The 22269-nt window shown below is 42.5% G+C and overlaps 3 protein-coding genes across 3 annotated transcripts in view; 2 read left to right on the forward strand and 1 right to left on the reverse strand.

Annotated features, from left to right (window-relative positions):
* The window catches only part of LOC140930273 (uncharacterized), a 42288-nt gene extending 39239 nt beyond the window's left edge, over positions 1–3049 (forward strand). The window contains exons 22-23 of the mRNA XM_073379950.1: positions 1056–1164; positions 2025–3049. Of these exons, the coding sequence (XP_073236051.1) occupies positions 1056–1164; positions 2025–2278 (363 nt within the window). The 3' untranslated portion in view covers positions 2279–3049. The remainder of the gene's footprint in view (positions 1–1055; positions 1165–2024) is intronic.
* Positions 3050–4605: 1556 nt separating this feature from the next.
* Positions 4606–11362, forward strand: LOC140930271 (serine/threonine-protein kinase DCLK1-like). Its single transcript, XM_073379948.1, has 2 exons — positions 4606–6757; positions 9487–11362. The coding sequence occupies exons 1-2, from the start codon at positions 4937–4939 to the stop codon at positions 10027–10029; spliced, it is 2364 nt and encodes a 787-aa protein (XP_073236049.1). The 5' UTR covers positions 4606–4936; the 3' UTR covers positions 10030–11362.
* A 482-nt stretch (positions 11363–11844) lies between these two features.
* The window catches only part of LOC140929903 (polycystin-1-like), a 39874-nt gene continuing 29449 nt past the window's right edge, over positions 11845–22269 (reverse strand). Inside the window, exons 15-21 of the mRNA XM_073379597.1 lie at positions 21583–21981; positions 20140–20370; positions 18168–19317; positions 16951–17408; positions 16189–16452; positions 14808–14973; positions 11845–13807 (exon numbers count right to left, since the gene is read on the reverse strand). Coding sequence (XP_073235698.1) covers positions 12369–13807; positions 14808–14973; positions 16189–16452; positions 16951–17408; positions 18168–19317; positions 20140–20370; positions 21583–21981 — 4107 coding nt within the window. The 3' untranslated portion in view covers positions 11845–12368. The remainder of the gene's footprint in view (positions 13808–14807; positions 14974–16188; positions 16453–16950; positions 17409–18167; positions 19318–20139; positions 20371–21582; positions 21982–22269) is intronic.

Raw genomic sequence — 22269 nt, forward strand, 5'->3', positions numbered from 1 at the left:
CGACACTCAAACGAAAACCACTCTAATAACAATAGCGAAGGTGATAACGATAATGATAATTATGATGGTAATGACGATGGTAACGATGTAGCCTTTGGCACATGTAGCATTTCTCCACACACCACTGGTTTCCCCGCGAAGTGACGTCTGAGAAACAAGCGCAGAAATTCCATACTGATGACGTGTCACTGCCCAGATCTGGACAGTGCTTCTGATTGATTAAAACAAATTTCCCTAGCGGCACGACCAATCAGAAGCACTACCCGGATCTGGGTAGTGACACGTCATCAGTATGGACTTTCTGCGCTCGTTCCTGAGACGCGTCATTTTGCATGGAAACCAGTGGTGGCATCGCGAAATGTCGGCGTTTTTTCAAGCTAGTAACAACGATGATGCTGCTGATGATGACGATTATAACGAAGATGTTGATGGTGGTAGTGGTGGTGGTGATGCTGTCTGAATGTGGGGCAAATGCGAAACAGACTTTTGACTGTATATAACTCAAATCACTGTCCGCAGATGTGATGCAGGAGTCATCAGCAAGCATCAGGAGCTGTTGAAAACACAGTTGTTGAAGCAAACTGGCAAATCGTCATTGTGAATGGCCGATTGTGCTTTGTTCCGACGTCGACGGTGACTTAGCTTGAGACGTTTAATGAAATTCGTTTTTGTGCCCCCTCGATCATAAACACAACTCTGAAAACACCCTATCTTTTAACAACATATAGTTTTAAGGCAGGATGGTGCAATGGTGAAGGCACTCGCCTCCCAGTTATGTGTCCCGGGGTCCAAATCCTGGCGTCGATGCCATATGTGGGTTGAGTTTGTTGTTGGTTCTCGCCTTTACTCTAAGAGGTTTTTTCCGGTTCATCTGGTTTTCCCCTCTCCTCAAGCACCAACACTTCCAAATTTTAATTCGTTCTGGAACGCACAGACACGTTTATTGAAACGAATTCTTAAGAACTCCTAAAAGCTTCGTGGGTAAACAAATTACCTTTTGCCCCCAAAGACATATTAGAATATTTTCGGTGTTTAACCATTATTTCTATCCTTAGGTTAAGTCAACACAGATCTTCATTCGGGACAGTAGCATGGTTCACCCGGTGGCTTTGATTCTCTTGTCGGGAAAAGATGTAAAGCAGATACACCATGAAATACGTCATGGTATGTATCACATTACAGAGCTGCATGTCATGCCTATAGTATTATTGGCCTGCGGTTTTCCACCGTAGACCAGGCTCCTTTTTATTGAAGTAATATATTCTTTGTTATCTTCTGACTCGCACTCGTTCTGTCACCCTGCCAGTAGAACCGCCTTTCTTTCGCGTACTCGATTTTGGCGTATTCGAGAAAGACGTTGCATGAATCGTGTAAAATCTTTGTTGAGCATTCGCTGTATGTCGCTAGGATACATCTTCGAACCCAAGCTTAATATCCGTGCGCTCAGTACAGTGGGCTCAGTTGTGAACATCGGTTCATCATTAACGGATGCTCGCACACAAAAACCCAGTTTGACGCGAAAAAAACAAGATTGACTAGTTCAGAAGTTTGGGTTGCGGCGACTTAGAAGATTTTTCCTGAGGGGAGGGGGGTCTGTACACAGGCTAGTAGGATATCGTTCTGTATGTTCGCTGGTATCAGTTACGTTCATCCTGTTTGATCAGAACTACAAACACAGAAAAATAAGTAAAAGAATAAAGATTGGGAGATTTCAACTTTATCTCAGTATTAAAGTTGTGAAATATCGTAAGTATCCTCGTCGATCTTTTACGTGTAAAATCTTTGTGTCGCTGTTTAAATATATGTAAATTCATGTATTTTCTTTTATTCACCTTAATATGTATACGAAAGAATTACGTATAACGCTCGAGAATTAGCTCTTTTTGTTATCTGGGCGTTATTTTTTCTAAGAAAGTCTTACCTACGTGGCCGGAATCCCCTTTCGCTTCCCTTTCAAACGCCTGCCGTGCAGGCTCAAGAAAATCTCGCCTAGATACATGGTTCGTTTATATTCTTGGTTTTAGGCCCCGCTCCGTCACCCCACGAGCCTCGAGTAACTCTGGCTGTCGATGGAGACCGCTGGATGGCGTTTCATTGCTCGCCAAGACTGGCTCGCGTACTGCAGGCGATTAGAGAAGAAATAAAACAGATGGTATCTAGCAGCATATCCCCCGCATCAACCAACAACGCGTTATTTCACCATCATACAAAACTGATTGAAGTTATCAGCCTTCTGCTTACTTTACCAATCCAAGAATCGTACCCGAATCTAGGTTGACCAAAGTCCCTGATGCTAACATATGCCGTCGATCCACAGCCGAGTTGCTGATGAGTTCTCGTAAAGACCTAGCGATCAAGCGTGTTGGTTTGACTTGCTATGGAATGTTGTGGTCCTTTGGGCTCTTTTGTGTGGAAACGAATAATGTGGGATCATGCAGGGTTTTAGCCCCACACACCTCCCCCATCCATTCCTCATGAGACTGTAAAGCATGACGCGTTACCTGTCTAATTTAATACTTTCATCTTTTTTGAGCGCGATTTCTCCCTCTCTTCAAACTGCCCACCTACCCCTTCCTTAAGCCAACAATAACACTTACTTCTCACTTAGAGCGAAATGTTGGCTTAGGGGAGGGGTAGGTGGGCAGTTTCCCAGAAACGTATAATGAGTAAAACAGTGAGATCTGGGTACGATATTAGTGGGCACCAGAAAAAATGCGCGCGCGAGAAGGAGACACCCCTCGCGTGTCTCCCTCGCGCGCGCCCGTTCTCTCTTTCGCCCACTACTTCCAAGCAACTGCTACGCATGCTAAATGATCCATCAATTGCAACCTAACGAAGGAAACTTAGTGAATCCTGATCAAAAACGGCGTTGTGACTTAACGACAACTCACAAATATATAACTTGGTCAAGCACCCTTCTAAGCTACGCAAATATTCTCTTTAGTATTCTCTCTACAACGGCCACCTCGGGGACAGAAGAAAGTGGCCGTTGTAAAGAGTTGACCGTTGTAGAGAGCTTTTAAACAAGAGTCAGTGTATGGAGTTTTTGTTCGCCTGGATGAATAAAAGTGGCCGTTGTAGAGACGTGGCCGTTAGCAGAGGTTCGATTGTATTTGCTTTACCGTATTTATTCGAGTAGGCGCCCACCTCGAATAAGCGCCCATCCTAAAGGCTGCAAAAGTTAATAGGCGCCCAGCCTCGAATAAGCGCCCACCCCCACTCCATCCCACCTCCCTCCCACTCCCACTCAACCTCAAATAAGCGCCCACTCCCTTCCCCCTACCACCCAAAAAAAGGAATAAGTATTAATTTGAGACTTCCCCGAAGACGGAGTTTTCTTAAGAGTGTTTTGCAGAAACCTTGCTTTGTTACATCTTCGCGTTTTGTTAATACCATTTACTGTTTTCTTGCAAAATATACATACTACACTTGTTGAAAATGGCGAAAATTTAATAAGCGCCCAGCCTCGAATAAGCGCCCACTCTCAAGGTCCAAAAATTTAATAAGCGCCCAGGGCGGGTAATCGAATAAATACGGTAATTCTCTCTCTAAAAGGTGAACTGTAGCCTAGAAACCAGCACTCTTACCATGTGCAATTTTGATGATCAACTGTACTTATAAACTCAAAATCACACTGATCTAATATCATGATGGGCTTTTAAGCAGTAGAACAATTCTTGCAAGGACCACTTGGACAAACAGCGGCGAGGGAAAGCCGGATCTTGTCGTAGATCAGGATCAGCAATATAAATTAACACTTAAAATTGAAGGCAAGGCTGATCGTACGGCAAAGGTTAATAAATTTGTAAACCTTAAGCCGTCTGATCAGCCTTGCCTTCAGAAGCCCATGGCCCTGAACCTCCATACACACTATACAGTAAAAACACAAGAACCTGTTTTTTATGAACCTGTTAGGCGAAACCTGTTTAGCTTAAATATGACACAAGTTCTTGTTTTCTAAAATCTACGCGCAACCTGGTTAGGTTAACTTAGGAAAATTCAGTTCTTACTCGCGGGTTTTTACTGTATCCAGGCAACCTTCGCCCGTATTTTTATTTTTATTTTTAGAACTGTCTCAAGTTCTAGATTTCCTGCGTACTTGGGCTCTTTTCGCCAGCGTACACTTGTATAACGTAAAAAGAAAAAAAATGGCGGCGAAAGAGAGAGGAAAGCCATTCCCTTTCCTTGCAAATCGTTTTACCTATATTCTGGCAAGTTCGATCCACAATCCTTCACTTATCGCCGAGGAAACCTGGCAACAATGATTAAACTTCAGCGTTGGCTGAGTCTTTGATCAGGCACTGTTAAAGCTTTAGATTCCTGCCTTTTTCCAACTTCTGTCTCGATTACAAGTGGTGCACGAAGATTGTAAAGATTAGCTTTGCAATCTTGAACGTTTAATCCGTAATTACCCGAATGATTGTTGCGTGACTTGCTAATTAAAAAAACAAAACCCATAAAATACACATTCTAATCAAATCAAATGCACGTTCGATTTGTCATTGCGTAATGTATGTCGAAATTGTTGCCGTAGCAACTCTCGTCAATAATACACGCGCACGTATTCAATAAGTACATTGAATATTCCCGCTTTTGTGATGCGACAGTAATGAATTGCAAACTTCAATTTCCTATTGTCGGTTGCTGCCATTATTTCCTTTAAAAGTCAAGATTGAAAAATAAGAAGCAAGGAGACAATCGCCAAAGATTTGGGTTTTAATCAAATGGATCCTTCACGAAATTCAACGGGCTTAAACTGTTTCATCCGGACATAATTGCTGTAGCTAATTGCTGCTCTGGCGATGTTATTTCCTATTGCGAGCGGCTTTGTCGGAAATATCATCGATAAGGAATCCTTGGAAAGCCTTAAAGACTTTTCAGACGCAAAGGAATAATTCACCAAAGCTGTTTTAACAGAAAACAAGACGGTTATAATATGGCGGCTGCGGCGAAGACATCGCTTCCTAGTGGTTACGATCACGAAGCCGGTCGATCAACCAAGACAGTTACTTTCTACGTAAATGGTGATAGAAATTTCCAAGGGCATGTAATGGTTATTACTCCTAGGAGATTTCGAAACGTGGAAGGCCTTTTAGACGAGTTACATCGTTTAACATACTCTAGACACGTCAAAGACTTACCCCTGGGAGTTCGGTATCTGTTTTCCCTTGAGAGCGGCGACAGAATTGACAACCTTGATCAGTTAATTGACGGGAAAGCTTATGTTTGCTCATCACATTCACGTCTAAAGAAGATTTCATACGGTGGAAAGCCTCCTTTCGCCAACTGGGGCTCCAGACAGCGGATCGAGCTGCCTAGCTTACACTTAATGGCATATAACGAGACAAAACGACGACCGCTTGGTGTTAAAACAACAGAACACTCGAGACAACGTGGTTATTCAGACCCAAAATCCATCCTTGGCGACGGAAGAGCAAATCATGTGAAACCCAAAATTGTCACCGTGGTCAGAAATGGCCCTCACAAGCCTCGTACAGCTGTAAAAACGCTCTTAAACAAAAGAACAGCTCAAAAACTTGAGCAAGTTCTTGATGAAGTTTCTAATTCCTTTGGAAACACCAGTGGTTTGAGCGCACCGAGAAAACTCTACAATGTTTCGGGACAGCTAATAACTGATGTAATGGAACTGTTTCGTGACGAAAATAACATATTTATTGCCGTGGGCAGTGAGAAATTTAGTCCTGATGACATTGCGGATATTTTGGAGGACTTTGAACACGGTGCGAGCTCAAAGAAACGTTCCAAACATAAGGAATCGAAAGCGAGCAACGAAGGAATGTTACACAGTAAACAGAAGAAGAACAAAGAGCACGATCAGGCGAAAACTATTAACACGGACGAGGAAAGCAAACTTCCAAAGCTTCCGGACATTCATGCAAAAGTTGAGAACAAACCAAAACAGGAGAGTAATAACAAGCCTCATTTGGCAGCTAATTCGAATGCTAAAAGGTCGCATGTTAATCATAAGCCGGCTAAACATGTCCCCTCACGCAGTCCGGGCAAAAAACAAAATCAAAACGCGGTGAAACTTCCTCAGATTGGCAGCAATAACTTGGTGTCTCAACCAGAGAAAGGAAATAAAGAAAACGAAGTAATTTCTAAACCTAGCAACAAGGAAAACGATGATGTTGCCGGGGTTAAGAATGCAAATAATGAACTCAGTGAGACGGGGCATGTAAACACTAATTTTCCCAGTGCTGACAAGCCGAGCAGAAAGGAATCCGTTGGCAAGAAACATAGTGTAGTTAGTAAGGTCAACACTAAGAAAACTTCGAGAGATGACAGTGGTATTATTTCAGAGGCCGAGGTGAAATATGGAACGGTTACTGACAAAACTGTCGAAGATGTGTACCTTATTGGAAAGAAAATTGGCGACGGAAACTTCGCCGATGTCCGTGAATGTACTGACAGAATAACCAAAAAGGAATTTGCGTTGAAAATTGTCGATAAGAGCAAAATTCAAGGGAAAGAACAAATGATCAGGGACGAAATAGATATCATGCGAAGATGTAAACATCCGAATATTGTACGAATGTACGAAGATTATGATACCACACGACACATCTATCTAGTGATGGAGTTAATCCAAGGGGGTGATCTTTTCGATGCAATTTCTTCCTCGGTGAAGTTTACCGAAGCTGTCACTCGAAACTACGTCAAGGACATTGCAAAGTCGTTGGACTATTTACACAAGAGAAAAATTGTTCACAGAGATCTTAAACCGGAAAATCTACTGGTAAGTCAATTAGTCTTTTACATGGTCATTATAATCTAGTATCTTGGTAACTAATAAATTAAATACCCCAGGGATTCCCCGCTAGAAGAGGCCTCTTTTCCATAGTATTTCGCCCACCAAATACCAGAGAAAAAAGGCCTCTGCTAGCAGGGAACTCCAGGGAAAACCTTCCCAATCCCATTTCGATAGAACTTTTATCGAGCCCGAATTACTGAGTAATTCCGGTTCGATCTAACTACGGCCTATGAATAACTCACAATTTTAACCGGAATTTGTCCCGAAGTGAACCTTCACACAAACTTGACCAGAGTTTTCCTTAAACAGAACAATCATTAAAATATTCTTCGGCTTTCTAAGAAAACCCCTTTATTAAAATGACAGGAGGTCTACATGGATTCAGTTTGGAGAGATTGGTTATAATAAGACTGAAAATTTGTTCATTAACGAATTCCCTGTTTTTTTTTTTATAAAAGGGATCTTATTTTTAAAAAAAGGCGAAAGAAAGATCTCGACGTGGCAGGTGTAATGTTTTTGGTACAGACCAATTTTTATCTTTGAGTTAAAATTTTTTTGCTCATAAACCTTTTCGTTCTTTAGCAAACACAAAGCGAGACAGTGCATTGTCAATTTGTTGACAAATCCAACTGTCCCATGGTTATATTATTAAAAACTGCCTCTTTGTTTAATTAATAAAATCTAGAATATAAAGGTAAAAGCTTCATAAAATAAAACCATGGTAACAAATTAAAGCATCAATGATTCTTTGCAATACTCAAATGTCTTCTCATCTGCCTTTGTCCTGCACTATTTAGCCATGGTTTTTTTTCTTTAAATGTATTGCCAGCTAATAGGTGGTTTTCACGTTACGTCATCGCCGCCATGCTGGTGGACGGTAAACAAAAGATCGCTTATTAGCTCGCTTTGTTTGTCCACCAGCAATTGTTCATTTCACCATTGTATTTGTGTCTCCCGAGATTGCATGAAAACCACCTATACTTTGCAAAGCCCCAACTGCACTCTGAAATTGGCGGCTCGTTTCAAACTTGCGGATTCAGTGATTGACTTTGTGGGGAGGGCGCAAAGAGATATGAGCAGGAAAAACAACGAGGGGTGGGGTAGGGATGAGAGCCTCCCCTCTCCCTCACCCTCTTCTTCTACTGTTTTTTCACGGTCTCTGACTTAATCGCGGAAAGCAAACTTAAAAATAGGGAGCTTAAGCAACAATTACGGCTACGGCTACGAAAACGTCACTTAAAAAGTAAATTCGAGCTGCTTCAAACTTTTATCGAGCTTATTCCATCTCGTTTACTTCGTCAATCGTTGGGAAATGTTTTTGGAGTTGTATTCTAAAGGACTGCATCAAACGTTTAAGAAAAGAAAAAGAAAGTTGTCGTGCAACGTCTACGACGGCAAAGAAATGTACAAAAAAAGCGTGATGCACGTGCAAAGTTGTTGTTTTGCTAATCTAAACCTATTGCTTTTTTTTTTGCCGTTCTCGTTGCCCTCGCCGTCGTCGTTGCTTAAGCTCCCTTACAGACCGAAGGTAACGATCATCCCGTGTAAGCAGGGTGCGAAGAAAGTAGTGTCCGATAGCCCGGGGCTAGTGGATTTTGTTCTTAAATTGCCCAACGGGCAAGTGAAGTTTCTTGAAGAATTCAAATTACATGAGAACTGTGAAATCAGTTCTGCTCATCAATTGAAACTGATTTGGGGGCTAGTTGAAATGACGTTTGGGCTAGTATATGCTAGCTTCAACTTGCCTGAATGGCAAGCTTTCAAAATGATTTTCTTTGCACTCTGCGTGTAAGAGAATCTAAGACAGTCTTGGATTCTCGATTCCACACCTTGTTTTTCGGATTCCAAGCACTTGATTCCAGTCTTTGTCAGTAGAACTTGATTCTGGATTCGAATCGTTAGTGGGATTCCGGATTCCAAAGTTCACGATTCCGGATTCCACAATCAAAATTTCCTGAATTTCCACAAGCAAAAATTTTCGGGAATACGGATTACCATATATGGGGCGACAACGGGCTTAAGGGACGTTGCGCTCCCACAACGGTGACGCCAGTTAAAACGTCACTGAAAATTGACCTCGCGTCCACGTCCGAACTCAGAAAGATACAGTAAAATTTATGCGTCTTGCCGTTCACGTCCTCGAGAGAATTTAAGAATTGGTCATTTCACGTTGGGGTTGTTCTGGGGCGAAAGAGATTTAGCCACCTGATACACGTAAAAAGTGGATGTTTCGCTCACTAAACGTATTCTTTTTTGACGTACGCGTTGTCGTCTCAAGCCGTAGTTTCGTAAAATGTCTTTGAAGCCGATGGTAGTACTGTTCATCCTTATTTTCCCGTAAGATCGTTGAGAACGAGCGCTCACCATCACTGCCAGCCATTCTGAGTTGCTTTCAAATGTACCGAGAAGACGATTGTCAGGATTTATAGCGATAGGGGAAGGGAGGCCCCGCCCCCTCCCCCTATTAAAGTAGACAAGCTAGTCTCGGTCAAGATGGCCGCCTGTAGCGCTTGTTCTCGACGATCTTACGGAAAAATAGGTAAGGGGACTGTGAACAGTCTAAGCTGATGGTTGCTCCGGGTATAATAGGCTCTTAATGTAGCCAACTGACTCTTTAAAAGAGTTGCTGACTTTTCCGAGTCCTCCTCAAATTAATATCATGTTGTTGTTGTTTCATCTTCAATATACTGACTTGTATTTTATCCCCTTTTTAGGTTCACAAGAAACCTAATGGTCAAACAATTCTTAAACTGGCAGACTTCGGCTTAGCAATGGAGGTAAAATCACCAATCTTCACCGTCTGCGGAACACCCACTTATGTAGCACCAGAAATCCTCGAGGAAACTGGTTATGGGCTTAAGGTCGATATGTGGGCAGCGGGTGTCATCACCTACATCATGCTCTGTGGTTTCCCACCGTTTCGTAGCGCCAAGCGAGACCAGGACGAACTGTTTGACTTAATTATGGACGGCGATTACGAGTTTTTGTCACCTTATTGGGATAACATTTCAAACGAGGCCAAAGACCTCATCTCTAAACTGCTGGTAGTGAGCCCAAGTAAACGATACACTGCGGAAGAAGTCTTGGGTCACCCTTGGGTTAAACACACTGGTGTTTCCCGTGAACTCGGCAGTCAATTTCTCACGTCGCGTAGAAAGTTCAAAGCCGCAGCTCTTGCTGTACAAGGAGCGAAACGGTTTGAAAGCTTGGCGGAACAATTCCATCGGCAGCGAGGCGAGAAGGTTTTCGTACGGTAACTTGCCGAAGCATTTCTGGATCAATTTAGGGTTTTGTGGGAAACTGCCCCCTACCCCTCCCCTAAGCCAGCATTATCACTCATTTCTCACTTAGGGCAAAATGTTGGCTTAGGGGAGGGGTAGGTGGGCAGTTGCCCAGAAACCTAAATTGATCCGCATTTCCTTCCTGAGTAGTGTTGATTATCAACGATTAGCCCTTTAAGTCCCAATATTGACAAACATCAATTTTCTCCTAACGATATCCATAGATTGTCAGGAGATTAGGTCTTGAGAATTAATAAAATGATCACCTAAGGGAAAATGTTTTGATCTTTTATCAAATTCCCTTAACTCGTTCACTAAGGAAGTGTATGGAGATCAGTATGGAGAATTTGTATGTGGATATTGGGGTTTATAGGGATAGCCGCCCCCATAGGTTATGAAAAATTCTTAATTGAGTGGGGAAAAGGAATACCTTAAAAATTCCTTTTAAGCTTCGTCATTAAGAACATAAAAATTAGTGCGCCAAGTTTCCCAAGACTAAGTCAGTTTAGGAACGTTGTGCACAGTACTCGACGCAGAAATCGTAAAAAAAAAACAACAACAAACCCAACAAGAACAAAGCCCTCCCAGCTTCAAACGCGCCCCGAGGTGCCCCGAGGTGGGGCGCTTCACGCGCCCCACCTCTTTAGTCAATTTAATACGTAACTTTCTTTTCATAAGCCAAATAGTATTTGCATTTTTGTGATTGATGGAGAAAAGAAAAGGAAGGAACCAGCCATTCAGCTGGTGTCCTGTAGCGTCATGCGCAACAGTCTGGTGTTTTTATGACATGGTATTCTGATTGGCTGGTTTCCAATCGACGGTAAACTTCAGTAACTGAGTTCATCGAATGGTTCTAGCTTTATAGCGTTAGTTTCATTACATTCTGAAATGTATCGTAAGAATTTTTCCCTCCGATTTGTAATTATTTACACTCCCAGTAAAGGGAAGAATATATAGTGAAAAGTCATTCCTGAACTCGAGTTTTCCGAAGCATTCGCACGCAAAAAAAGACTTGTAAATATAAGGTCACCTTTCAGTTGAAGAGGAAGATGACCATTTTGTAATTCTGAAAACTCTGTGAACATTATCAGTACCTATAGCCTTATGGTGCTATAGTATTTTAATAAGATGTATTATGCTAATTCTAAATGTCACTTTGCAAATTGAAAAGTTATCTGTAGTTGTAAATATTTTCCAATTTGAAAATATGATTTTTTTTATGCAACTAGTTTTGAATACCATTGTCAAAATATATTTAAATAATTATAGCCAGTGCAAATGAAGATTGATTAAATTATTTATTTGTTGATTTAAGTTTCTGTGTCAGCGATTTGCATAAGTCCCTATACGGCGTTTTCCCAGGCCTTCTCGGTCGATTCACTTCGGTGACGTATCCGAGACGAACAGGCGGGAAACCTCTTAACTTCTTCGCTCGGACCACGTGGTCCGAAACCCTTTGGCCGCGGGGGATAATGAGGCCTAGGGACTAGGCAAGAAGAGAGAGAAAGTAACTTGTCTCCGAGTCAAGGAAAGACACGCCTTTATTCCCCGACCGTTACATTTCTTTTTGCTTCCTTTTTATTTCTATTTTTATTTCTCCCTGGTTAATTTCCTGACTAGTAGAGAAACTCTTCTCCTCCCGCCGACATTTTTGTCAAAAGGAGGATAGAAAGTTCTATAAACTGATAAAGAGAAGGAGAAGATCTTGGGAAACTCAGGTAAGTCCACTACATTTGATCTTTTTTTGCCATCTTTATGTTACAGAAATCAACACAGGCATCAGGTAATGTGGCCACGAAGAAGGGTTTTTTAATTGGGTTTCCTTGGGTCGAAAAACAAATTACAACGCCTGATAAAATTGTTTCTATGTGTTACTAAACGGTGTATCCTGGTGTATTACCACTTTTATGTTAATTGATACTATTCAATTCAATTTCCCAAAAATATTCCAAAAAGGCGTTTACTGTTGACTTTGTGTCCTAACTGTATCACAACATGCTAAAATTTGTCGTCTTTTAAATAGCCGTCGGAGATGCTCAATGGTCGTCGGAACAGAACTCTTCGGTCATTTCGACAGTGCTTGGAAGTCTTCGGAAAATCGTGGTAAATCGTCGGAAGTCGCTTGGACGCTTTCGAAACTCCCGGTGATGACAAGGCGAAAACTCTCGGTTATAATATTGCATGAGAACTTGTCCCATGAGAAGTTCGGCCAGTGTGGCGCCAGTATGTGAGCGGCGTCTCAGCGAATATGGCTCACTACATGGCTACTAATACAGGTACCATTATTGTTTCATTGTATACGAGCACTATTTAACTCAAGCGTAAGATTCCAGTGTGATATTCGGAAGTAAATAAGTAACTTCACCATCGTTCCTAAGAAAATCATCATCCTCTGCTACATCAAAGTGAACGTTCTTTATAAGCGTAACCAACCTGTCAACTCTCTCTTTGAGCTGCTGCGCTTCGTTTTTTCGTTTGCGTTTCTTGTATTTTGGCCTCGGCCGCTGTTCCTCGACGTGGACTCGATTTTTTTTGAAAATGGAACGCGACCTTAAACCAAGCCAACTTGTAAACTGATCGGCAATAAAGTCAATAATCTCGTGTTCATTCGATTGGAGGTCATTGTTCCGTTTCACTTTGGAGAAGTTCTCGATAATGATGGACAAGAACATGTTTACAAGGATGAAAACCACTCCTATACTGTAAAAGAAAAACATGAGCGGCCCAAGAACTCTATTTGTCCGCTCCAAGCTGACGTAACTAAATTTCCCCAGCATTACGCTGATGAGAGTCTCAACAGTCGTCACGAAAGTGTGGAATTTGTACAACTCGTGTGAAAATACCAGATAGCAGAGATGGGAGAAGCCGACGAATACTAGCCCGAAGATAATTCCGAAGTGCACGAGCTCCCGACCAGCCGTTTTGATCGTACATCCGAGTAGCGACATGCGGCGGTTGAATCTGAACAAGCGAAGAAACTTGACAGAAGTCATAAACACCACGAATGCGTAAACATAACCGAAAAGCTGATCGACAAGCGCCAGGTATTGGAAGTCTACGAATTCTTGAGGATTTTTGCGAAAGGTGTTTTTCGTGAATTGATCAAGACCGAATCTGATTGCATAGAGAACAATGGCAGTCCATGATAACCCCAACAATGTTAGCTCAATCCAAGTCCAGAACTCCGTCATGTAATCCTTCAGCTCTGTCTTAAGAAACCGCTTGAACTCGCGGTAAGTGAAGAATAAAGTGAAGAGAGCGAACGAAACTTCACAGACCAGCACAAATATCAAAAAGTGTCCCACGTAGCGATCAATTCGGGTTGACAGCAACTGAATGAATGGTACAACCCCTCCAGCGGCAGTGAATTCGACTAGCAGGTTAACAACGCAGTATAGGTTGCTGTAACCGTTGTATACCGTGAACTCGATAAAAACTGCGCGTGTGTATTTGTCCACCCAGTTATTCATTTTTAAATCGTCTAACACAGAGGATGCACTTTCCATGGTAGAGCTGAAGTCCACTTTGTAACCACCTCCGCGGTAGAGTGCAAGGTGCCCCAGGAAAGGTCGTGTTTTTAGCTCAGCGGTTGTCTTGTAGTGCCATGCGCTGCAGTCTTGGTTGTAAGACGCATTCTGATTGGCTGGTCTCCATCCGGGTTTATAATAGGGAGTCTGATCTTCTGCATCCCAGGAATAAGGCTCGTTGCAGGCTCCCACGTGCGAGTCAAAGACTCGGTCAACTTCACATGTGCCTGAAATACCACAGTGTAATAAAGAAGATAGGCACTAACTTTAAACCCCCCCTAGCTCGTTAAAAAAAGTTGATAATTACTAATTAAAACGCGAGGAACATTCGCGCCTTTTCTTTTACTAGGACCCCATCTTTGGATTGATAGCATAAGAATCACTACAAACCGCCTCAAACTTCGTAGGAACTGCCGTTGCGCAGAATTTCATTTGAATTTGGCGCGGCAGCGGCAGGACTTCATTTCAAAATTCTTGCCTCTGCCGCGTCGAGCTGAAGCAATCATTACAAATACCATGTAATTACATTGTAAAAGCTGACTGAACCCACCAGTCCTTAAACCGCTATCTTAAACGAAAGTTCCAGTTACTTAAATTCGACTTTTAGCTAGTAGTTTTCCAGAGTTTCAGTCTGAGTGATGCAAAGTTAAGGAAATAGACCTTATCCGTCTTGACAGGTAGGCAACCGCGTCAGTGAATAACAGTGTTTGTATGAGAATCTAATGTCGAATAATTTCTGTTCTGTTTTGAAAAATATAAGAATTGTAAGCTACAGCTTCACTCCTAAGGATTCTACTGAAAAAATTTGAGGGCGTTACCTGGGCTAGAACCACTTTTTACAATGTTCTATATATTTGTCTGTAAAACTTTTTCTTGCTACCGACTAAATTTCCCGGGAAAAAATGCAGACAAATATATGCAAAATCTAAAGCAAGCGACTGGAGAAATTTAAATACGGGTACAGCCTCCAAAATTTGCAAGTAGAATCCTTTGCTTTGTAGCTTAAGTTTACAATTCATTCTTTTTTCAGAACAACCGTTTTACGGAAATCATTAGACATAAGATTCTCATACAAACACTGTAATTTCTCACGCGGTAGCCAAAGGTCGGATTTTTGCAGAGGTCTTTCCACAAAGGTCGATATGGTGTCAGAAGGACACTAAGAGTACATGAACGGTACCAACTGGAGTTTGTTCACTTGGTTTGCTTTCACATTTGAGAACTTACCACTTTTAACTCGAAGCTGCCTGATTCGAGCCACACCCACTACATAAGACATCTTATCGTCCAGGAACCCACGCTGCCCGCGCTTTCCGTTGTACCACTCACCACTATAAAGGCCTGGAACTAGCGTCTGATTCATCCATTCCCAGAAATCATTGACATTGGTGACCTTAGGGATATTCAGGATGGTATCAAGGTAAAAATTGATAAGTAGTGTAAATTTCGTGCGTAAGTTGAATATGATCATACGGGTAAGTGTCTCCCTCGTACCCAGACGTCTCTCTCTTGATGAAAATTTTCACGCAAAGGAAGGCGGGAAGGAGAAATCGGCTTCGCCTCCCTTCTTTACCCTTCCCGTGGTCCTTTGCGCTTCTTCACCAGTCACTCGCGTTTCGCGCTCGCCTCTATGCAAAACCATGCGAAAAACGAAGCGCCTGAGGAGGAGGCTGGATGAGTGTAGTGTTGAGAATGAACAACATTCTCGTTCTTTATGATTAATTTTTCGGGAAGTCATCATTATTAGAATCAAAGTGAGCCGTGTATTGTTACTTTGTTAGTTGATGTTATCAACCTTTAGTTCTTGCCTCTACTGGCTAATTCAATCGCAATCTTTCTTTCTTTGTCTTCTAGAGGCGGTGATGTTAATGTACATGAAGACTCCGAACGTGAGTTGTTCATCTTTTGTCAAACGAAATATTTCTTAAGAATGTAGTAAAGTTTATAATTACGTGTGCTCATATAAATGATTAATATGTGCACACGTTATTCTGAGCAAAACCTCTAGAGAAAGTTTTAGAGTAACATTATATTTTAAGCATTGTTTTCGCTTTCTCTTGGGACGACTGTAATACCCATGAGAAATAGTAAACAATTCTAAAGCAACTTGTGGAGGGTAAACAAGGTGTATTATGGGAAACTTGAAAGTGACGAATTAGCTACTATAAAGTTGCGCAGGTACTGGGTCAACGTTCTTTCGCCGAAACAGTCCCATAGTGCAATGCGGCGCAACACCGACCCAGTCTCAAGCCACCTCAAAATTGCCATTTCCGTGTTTCAAAAGTGCTCGTTTTGAAACGAGGCTAAGCGCAAAACCTTTCTTTTGAAAATTAGTTTTTTAGCATGAGAATAAAAAATCATTTTCATAGCTATACTTTAAAACAAGGGCTTGTGACAACCCGGAAATGGTCTATTATTTGTTTGTTTTTCTCTTACGGTAGAGAAAGGGAATCAATTCAGGTTTCTGGGAAACTGCCCACCTACCCCTCCCTAAGTCAACATTTTCACTTCTCACTTAAGGCAAAATCTTGGCTTGGGATAGTTGGGCAGTTTCCCAGAAACCTAAATTTATCCGAGAAAGGTACACTCAGCATTATCGTGTACTTACGTCAGAAAGTTTAACGGTATCGCCTCCGACAGCTTTCTGTTTGGTTGTTTCTTGTTTGTCATCTTCGCGGGCGCCAGGTGACTCTTGGTGCCCAACGAACGAGTTCTCCATGTTTTGAGTCATGAAGTGTGCATACGGGTCTCTATGACCGTACGCTACTAGCAGAACTATCCACACAAACATGAGGTAGAGCACGATTTCCCGGATGACCGAGTGCATCTTCCTTTCTTTGAAAAGGCGCGCTCGAGCAGCTTGTAGGAGTGTCTGGATTAAAAGAAAAAGGAAAGGAAAACGTTTATATGCCAGAGAGTATTCGTGAAGGTGAAATTTGAAGATTAAAGCGACCTTTTTGATACCCCATTGGTACTTGTTTTGAACTTGAGACCTAATCTCTTACCCAGATCTCACTCATACTTGTTTGGCATGAATCTGTTTGACCATGGGAGACCTGGGTAACAAATTGTTAGATCTCCATTCCTGGCGTTTCCGTTATCGTTTTTGGAATGCCAATATTCGCTGAAACTTGCGAGTTAATTTATGGCTACCGCGGTTAACAATAAATTGAACCAATTAAATGGGTTCGAAGTTCCTGCTCTTAACATTTCGTAAAGGAGTAGTTAAAGGCTACAATATCACTTACCTCGTCTCCAAATCTTTTCCCTTAAAATTTCACTCTCATCTTCTAAGAGAAAAGCTCTGGAGACGAGGCTGCAATATCACATGACAAGCAATCGTAGAAGAGTGTCATTCTGACTACATTACCTTATCAGGAGGACGAAGAGATTGTGTGACAGCAGTCTTTCCATCTCCCTTTCGCGCATGACTAAGATTTTTCTCGAGCCATTCCTCGTCTCTCGCCAGCTCAGCGTTGATGACGTCATCGTCCTCATCTTGGGGTTTCTTGAAGAGAAGAGCAAAGAAAATAGCGACGATGACGACCTTTAGCGGCTGGCTTACCAAGACGTCTTGGAACATCGATACAAACATGGACACCAGCCATTCTTCTTGTTGCTTGTTCTCAAATTGAAGTCCGTACAACAACGTGAAGAATCCGGCCGCAGCTGCTGTTGAAATGCAGAAAAACCACCCGAAGTACACAAACCACCATGGAAATAAACATTTCGTTTTCTTTCTTCTTTTCCTTTCCTTGGTGTTTTCAGGAGGAACTAAAGGGGAAGTTGATCCTACTGAATCGCGGTTGTAAGTCGATTCAGGGAGAGCTGGTAAAGATTAAATAATACAAGATTAATGAAGACCTTAAAAAAGGTTCAATTTCCCTTAGAATAAAAACTTTCTCAACGACCGGTCACATACCACATTTGATATACTGACTCAGGAAATTTTTTATTGAAGCATTTCTAGTGAGATAAGTAAGGCGGTACAATGTTTTGCGCGACCGACAACTCTGTGTGGTTGGCGCACTCATTTGCTGAAATGCTTCGAAAATTCAGTGATAGCCAAGGAATGAAAACTCGGAAAGCGACAGATGCTGATTGGTTGGGAAACAAATACGCTTATTACCTACCGCTTGAGCTTGCGGTCCCTTGCCTAGATAAATGCCATGCCTTAAAATCGCAATTGAGATTCTAAGACGAGTAAGACTTCGAGTACGAGATTTTCTCAAAACTAAGTAGTGCGCGCGGGTCAACCCGCGTCATTTTTGCGAGACGACGTGATAGTCTTCGTCACTCTACAATAAGTTTTAGCAAAAATGTCGTAGTGGTTGAAACGAGTTAACAAATGGTAGAAGTTTTATCATTTTGTGATCGGGAGAGGGTCTTACTTCCTTCAATAAACATAACAGTACTAACTTTTCTAGTAAAAAAGGAAAATGAAGCTTTCCGGGTTGTCTATTTTTTGAGAATACGCGAAAAAAGTTTAAGTCAAATCTCGTAGTCGAAGTCGTTCTTGTCCTCGAATCTAAAGGTCTCTGCTTACAAGCCATGGAAACAAGTATTAAACCAACTACATGACAGCACCTTTATCCCCATCCTGTGACTCGTCTTGATACAAATAGTAGTAAATATCCGAAGATAAAAAGTCGGGCTCCTCCTCCAATGAGTCAGGGTTATCTAGGGTTTTCTGCTTTTTTGGTTTGTCTTCTTTCTCCTCCGATGGAACTCCAATTTTACTCTCAATCAAAGAACAGAAGAAATCGTCGTCCGTCGAGTCTTTGCGCGCGGGCACAGGTGTACGCATGCGCGTTAAGTTTTTTAAAGTCACGTTTTTTTGCTTGAAAGAGGCCGACATTTCGTTTCGCGAAGCTGTCGGTGTAATATCGCTGAGCGATACAGCAGTTTGTTTTCGAGTTATCGAGCGTTGTTTTGTTCTGACATTGGAATCGCCTCTTGCTGTTGTCCTCTCTGCGTACTTTTGTTTCGCCCTTGGGCTCACCCCTCTGTTTCTGAATAACTGAACTATCAACAGGTTGATTGGAAAGACGACCAAACTCGATTGAATTCCAATCAGAATCTCGTGCCAGGTGAACTCAAAGAACCCGAGATCTATAAGAACGTTGTTTTGATCCTGCACCGGCGTTCGATACCAGAGTACGTTAGCTAGCATTGAGCACATCAGAAGAGACAAACAACAGGACACTCGTTGCATGCACGTAAAGCGACTGCGCACTGGCCGAAAAGCTATCGAAAACCACAAGTGCCCGTCAGAAAAGTCACGTGATGTCTTGGTCTTGAACAGATGGACAAAGTCGCGCAGCTCTTCTTTTCCCGCCACTGGAAAGAGTCGATCAACCTGTCCATCACCCTCATCGCAGGCCAGCCAACTATTGCACAGAAAGAAGAACTTCTCGTCTGTTTCAATATCCCGGATGACCAGCTGGGAGACAAACCATGACGGACTTTTACCAGTATTATCATGCCACATACGGATATATGTCAGACTGCCCAGGCAGTCTGATGTCGTTATAAGGAATGAGTCAACACTGCCTGGCTGTAGACATGTTCTTGACGTGCTCTTTAACATGTGCACCGCGCTCTGACCTTCCTCACCAGCGATTAGAATAGAGACATTAGCGCTTGTTCCTGCATTTTTCCCACGCGCTGTATGGACTGTGACTTCATAGCGATATCTGTCTGCTGGGTCATTATCTAGAACAGGCACCAGGCCTACCTAGAAAAGAAAAGAGTAGCCGAGGTGTAAGAGAGTGGTGCAAGGGTGGCACAAGGATGGCGCATGGGTGATGCAGGGTTGGCGCAAGTATTGGCGCAAGGGTGGCCCAGTGGTGAGAGCGCTCGCCTCCCACCAATTTGGCCCGGGTTTAAATCCCGGCGTCGACGCTATATGTGGATTGAGTTTGTCGTTGGTTCTCTCCTTTACTCCGAAAGGTTTTTCTCCGGGTTTTCCCATCTCCTCGTAAACCAGCATTTCCAATTTCAAATTAGCCCAGGAGTAAGGTAGACAAAGAAAAAGTATGTGGATGTGCTACCTCTAAATCGTTTATATTTATTTTATTATATCGTTTTCCTTTATTTCTTAGGTTTTTTAGTTTTTAGGTTTTTAACGTTCAGAGTTGTGATGGGCTAAATAAATCGTGTCACCTTTTCTACCAATAAAAAAGAAGTTGCGATTTGCCCTACGCTCTTTTTCCCGCGCTTAGTGCCGTCATCAGTCTCGTTCCCAGGGGTTTTTCTTCTCCCAGTCAAGAAAAGTCGGCCCTGGGAACAAGGTTGACCAGCAACGTGTACTGGCTTCAATGATGATCTGCGCGTAGTTTTGTTGGCCAAAACGTCTGATTTGGTTTGAGGTTCACTTAAGCTTGCAGTGAAGGCGTATTTTGGGCAGACTTGTTCATCTTTTATTTTATGACAGAGAAAGATTGGGGAGAGAAGAAGTAGCAACCCTTAGGGTAGGTGCTTGGCGCGCCCTATGAAAACGCCTGCACTGCTGGCTAGGTTCACTTAATTGTAAACAAAAAAACTATTTCACTCAAACCTTGGTGATGTCTTTTCTGTCCTTACGTCTTGCCCAGATCATCCCAAGAATGTACAATCCAATAATAGTACAGAAGGTAGCGAGCAGCGCGGGGTGCTTGTGAAGCTCAGCTAACTTTTTGATTGAAGCTTTGATGTCAAGTTTATTTGGTGGGATGAACAAATCTGCACCGAACCATGTCAAGTGTGAACATTGGCAGCGAGTAAGATGGCGGCTAGTTTGGTTATGAACCTGTAAAATTATGGTAAGAAGGTGGTTAGACGTAGGGTATGTTGATACTATAACAGATAGCTCTTGCGCTGGCATCAAAACTATACCGGATTGACCTTCTGTTCACACGATGCGAAGATCTCGAAACTTGAGCGACACATAGCGGATAGGTTCTGTGCCACACTTTCATGCAGTGTGATCAGGTATTCGGAGAGTAGCGGAAGTGAACAAGTAGGAGCGAGGACTGGAGCCCACTGAGGCGGAAGTAAATATTCAGGAATGAGAACTGGAATTTAGTGATGTTCGATGTGTGAAAACGTCTTGCTCCAGCCCGGGCCGTTGCTGTTCGTACCATACCTTGTAGCTTTTCGTGGTGGCAAAAAAAGCTATCCGATATTGTGTACACATAACCTTAGACAAGATAGGTAACACGTCGAGAGTAAACACTTACAAATTACAGAAGAGTAATGCAGAGTTGTCAACATCGTATGTGTGGTTTAGCTTGTTCCGTGATTCAAGATAGTAATGAGCAGAGATACTGAAAACTGATAATTCGAAAAACGGGCGGGGGCTGGGCAGAGAGATCTCGTCCCCTTTTTCAAATCTTGACCTTGCTTTCGTGACGTCCCTACTATCGAGAACAATTCTTTTAAGGACCACTTGGACAAACAGCAGCGAGGGAAAGCCGGGTCTTGTCGTAGATCAGGATCAGCAATACAGAATAACACTAAAAATTGAAGGCAAGGATGATCGGACAGCTAAGGGTTACAAATTTATTTGCCCAATATTTCGACTAGACAAAAATAGTCTTTATCAGGGGCTAGAAAAGCTACCTGATGAAGACTAGTTTTGTCTAGTCGAAATATTGGGCAAATAAATTTGTAACCCTTAGCTGTCCGATCAGCCTTGCCTTCAATTTCAACTACTATCGAGACCCTGACACAGGCTAAGTGTGGTTAGGCGAAGAGATGTCTTCATCTTGGGTGTTGTTGGTTCAATGTTTGCATGATTCAACCTACATTTCTATTGTTCTTATGCCGGTGATAAGAATCAGAATCAGAATTCTATGCAGCTTAACTTTTCATTCCAGCAACATGTGTGTAGGGTCCGTTTAAACACCCAAGCCAACATCGCCATCAATGTTGATAGAGTGGAATCATGAATCAGCTGCTTCCCTCTCTGCCTCCCTACTCTAAATCGTTGACCGAAGATTTACCATTAACAGCAGTTTACCTTACATCCTTTGCTGCTCCACTCCTTGGAAGACTCGTCCCAAAAGTAACACGCTGAAGAGATGACATCAAAAGTGTAATTTACTGCCGTTTCCCTTGGTTCATTTTCATGGGCAGTCGGTAAAATTCCTAGGTAGTAGTCGCCGCTACCTTGCATTTGATCACGTGATACAAACAGCGTGTAATTTCCGACCGCGTGGTCCTGGTGCGGGAGAGTTGTTTTTAAGTCGTATTCTGTTAAGGAAGGAGGTTCATTGAAGCGGAAGTAAATTGTAAGCTCCGAACTTCCGTCGGATGGCAGGATTTCGGCCCTTATGGTACTGTCATTGTTTGGGGCGGTGACTTTGTGCAAAGACATGGAGCCACTGGCTGAGGGCGTTTGAGAGATGTTTAGTGTAATCTGTTACGAGAAATCAGAAACAGGAAAGAATGAGAGGGGACTGGAAGAGGGTGGGGGTAGGGTCCTGATTCCGTATTCCGGGGCTCCCTTCCGTATCCCGAACTACTGTCATCTCTATCCCAATACCGTTTTTCTCCCAATACGGCATCACGTGTAAAGATTTTGGCAAATCCCCTTTCCAGAGTAGCGGTCAAATCCGTATCCCGTCAAGATTATGTTACGTTTTCCCAAATTTCATTTCTTCTGAATCTGATTGGTAAAATTTCGGATGCCTAAAACATCCTTCAA

The sequence above is a fragment of the Porites lutea genome, chromosome 3, assembly GCF_958299795.1.
Source record: "Porites lutea chromosome 3, jaPorLute2.1, whole genome shotgun sequence".
In the NCBI taxonomy this organism is placed as follows: Eukaryota; Metazoa; Cnidaria; class Anthozoa; order Scleractinia; family Poritidae; genus Porites; species Porites lutea.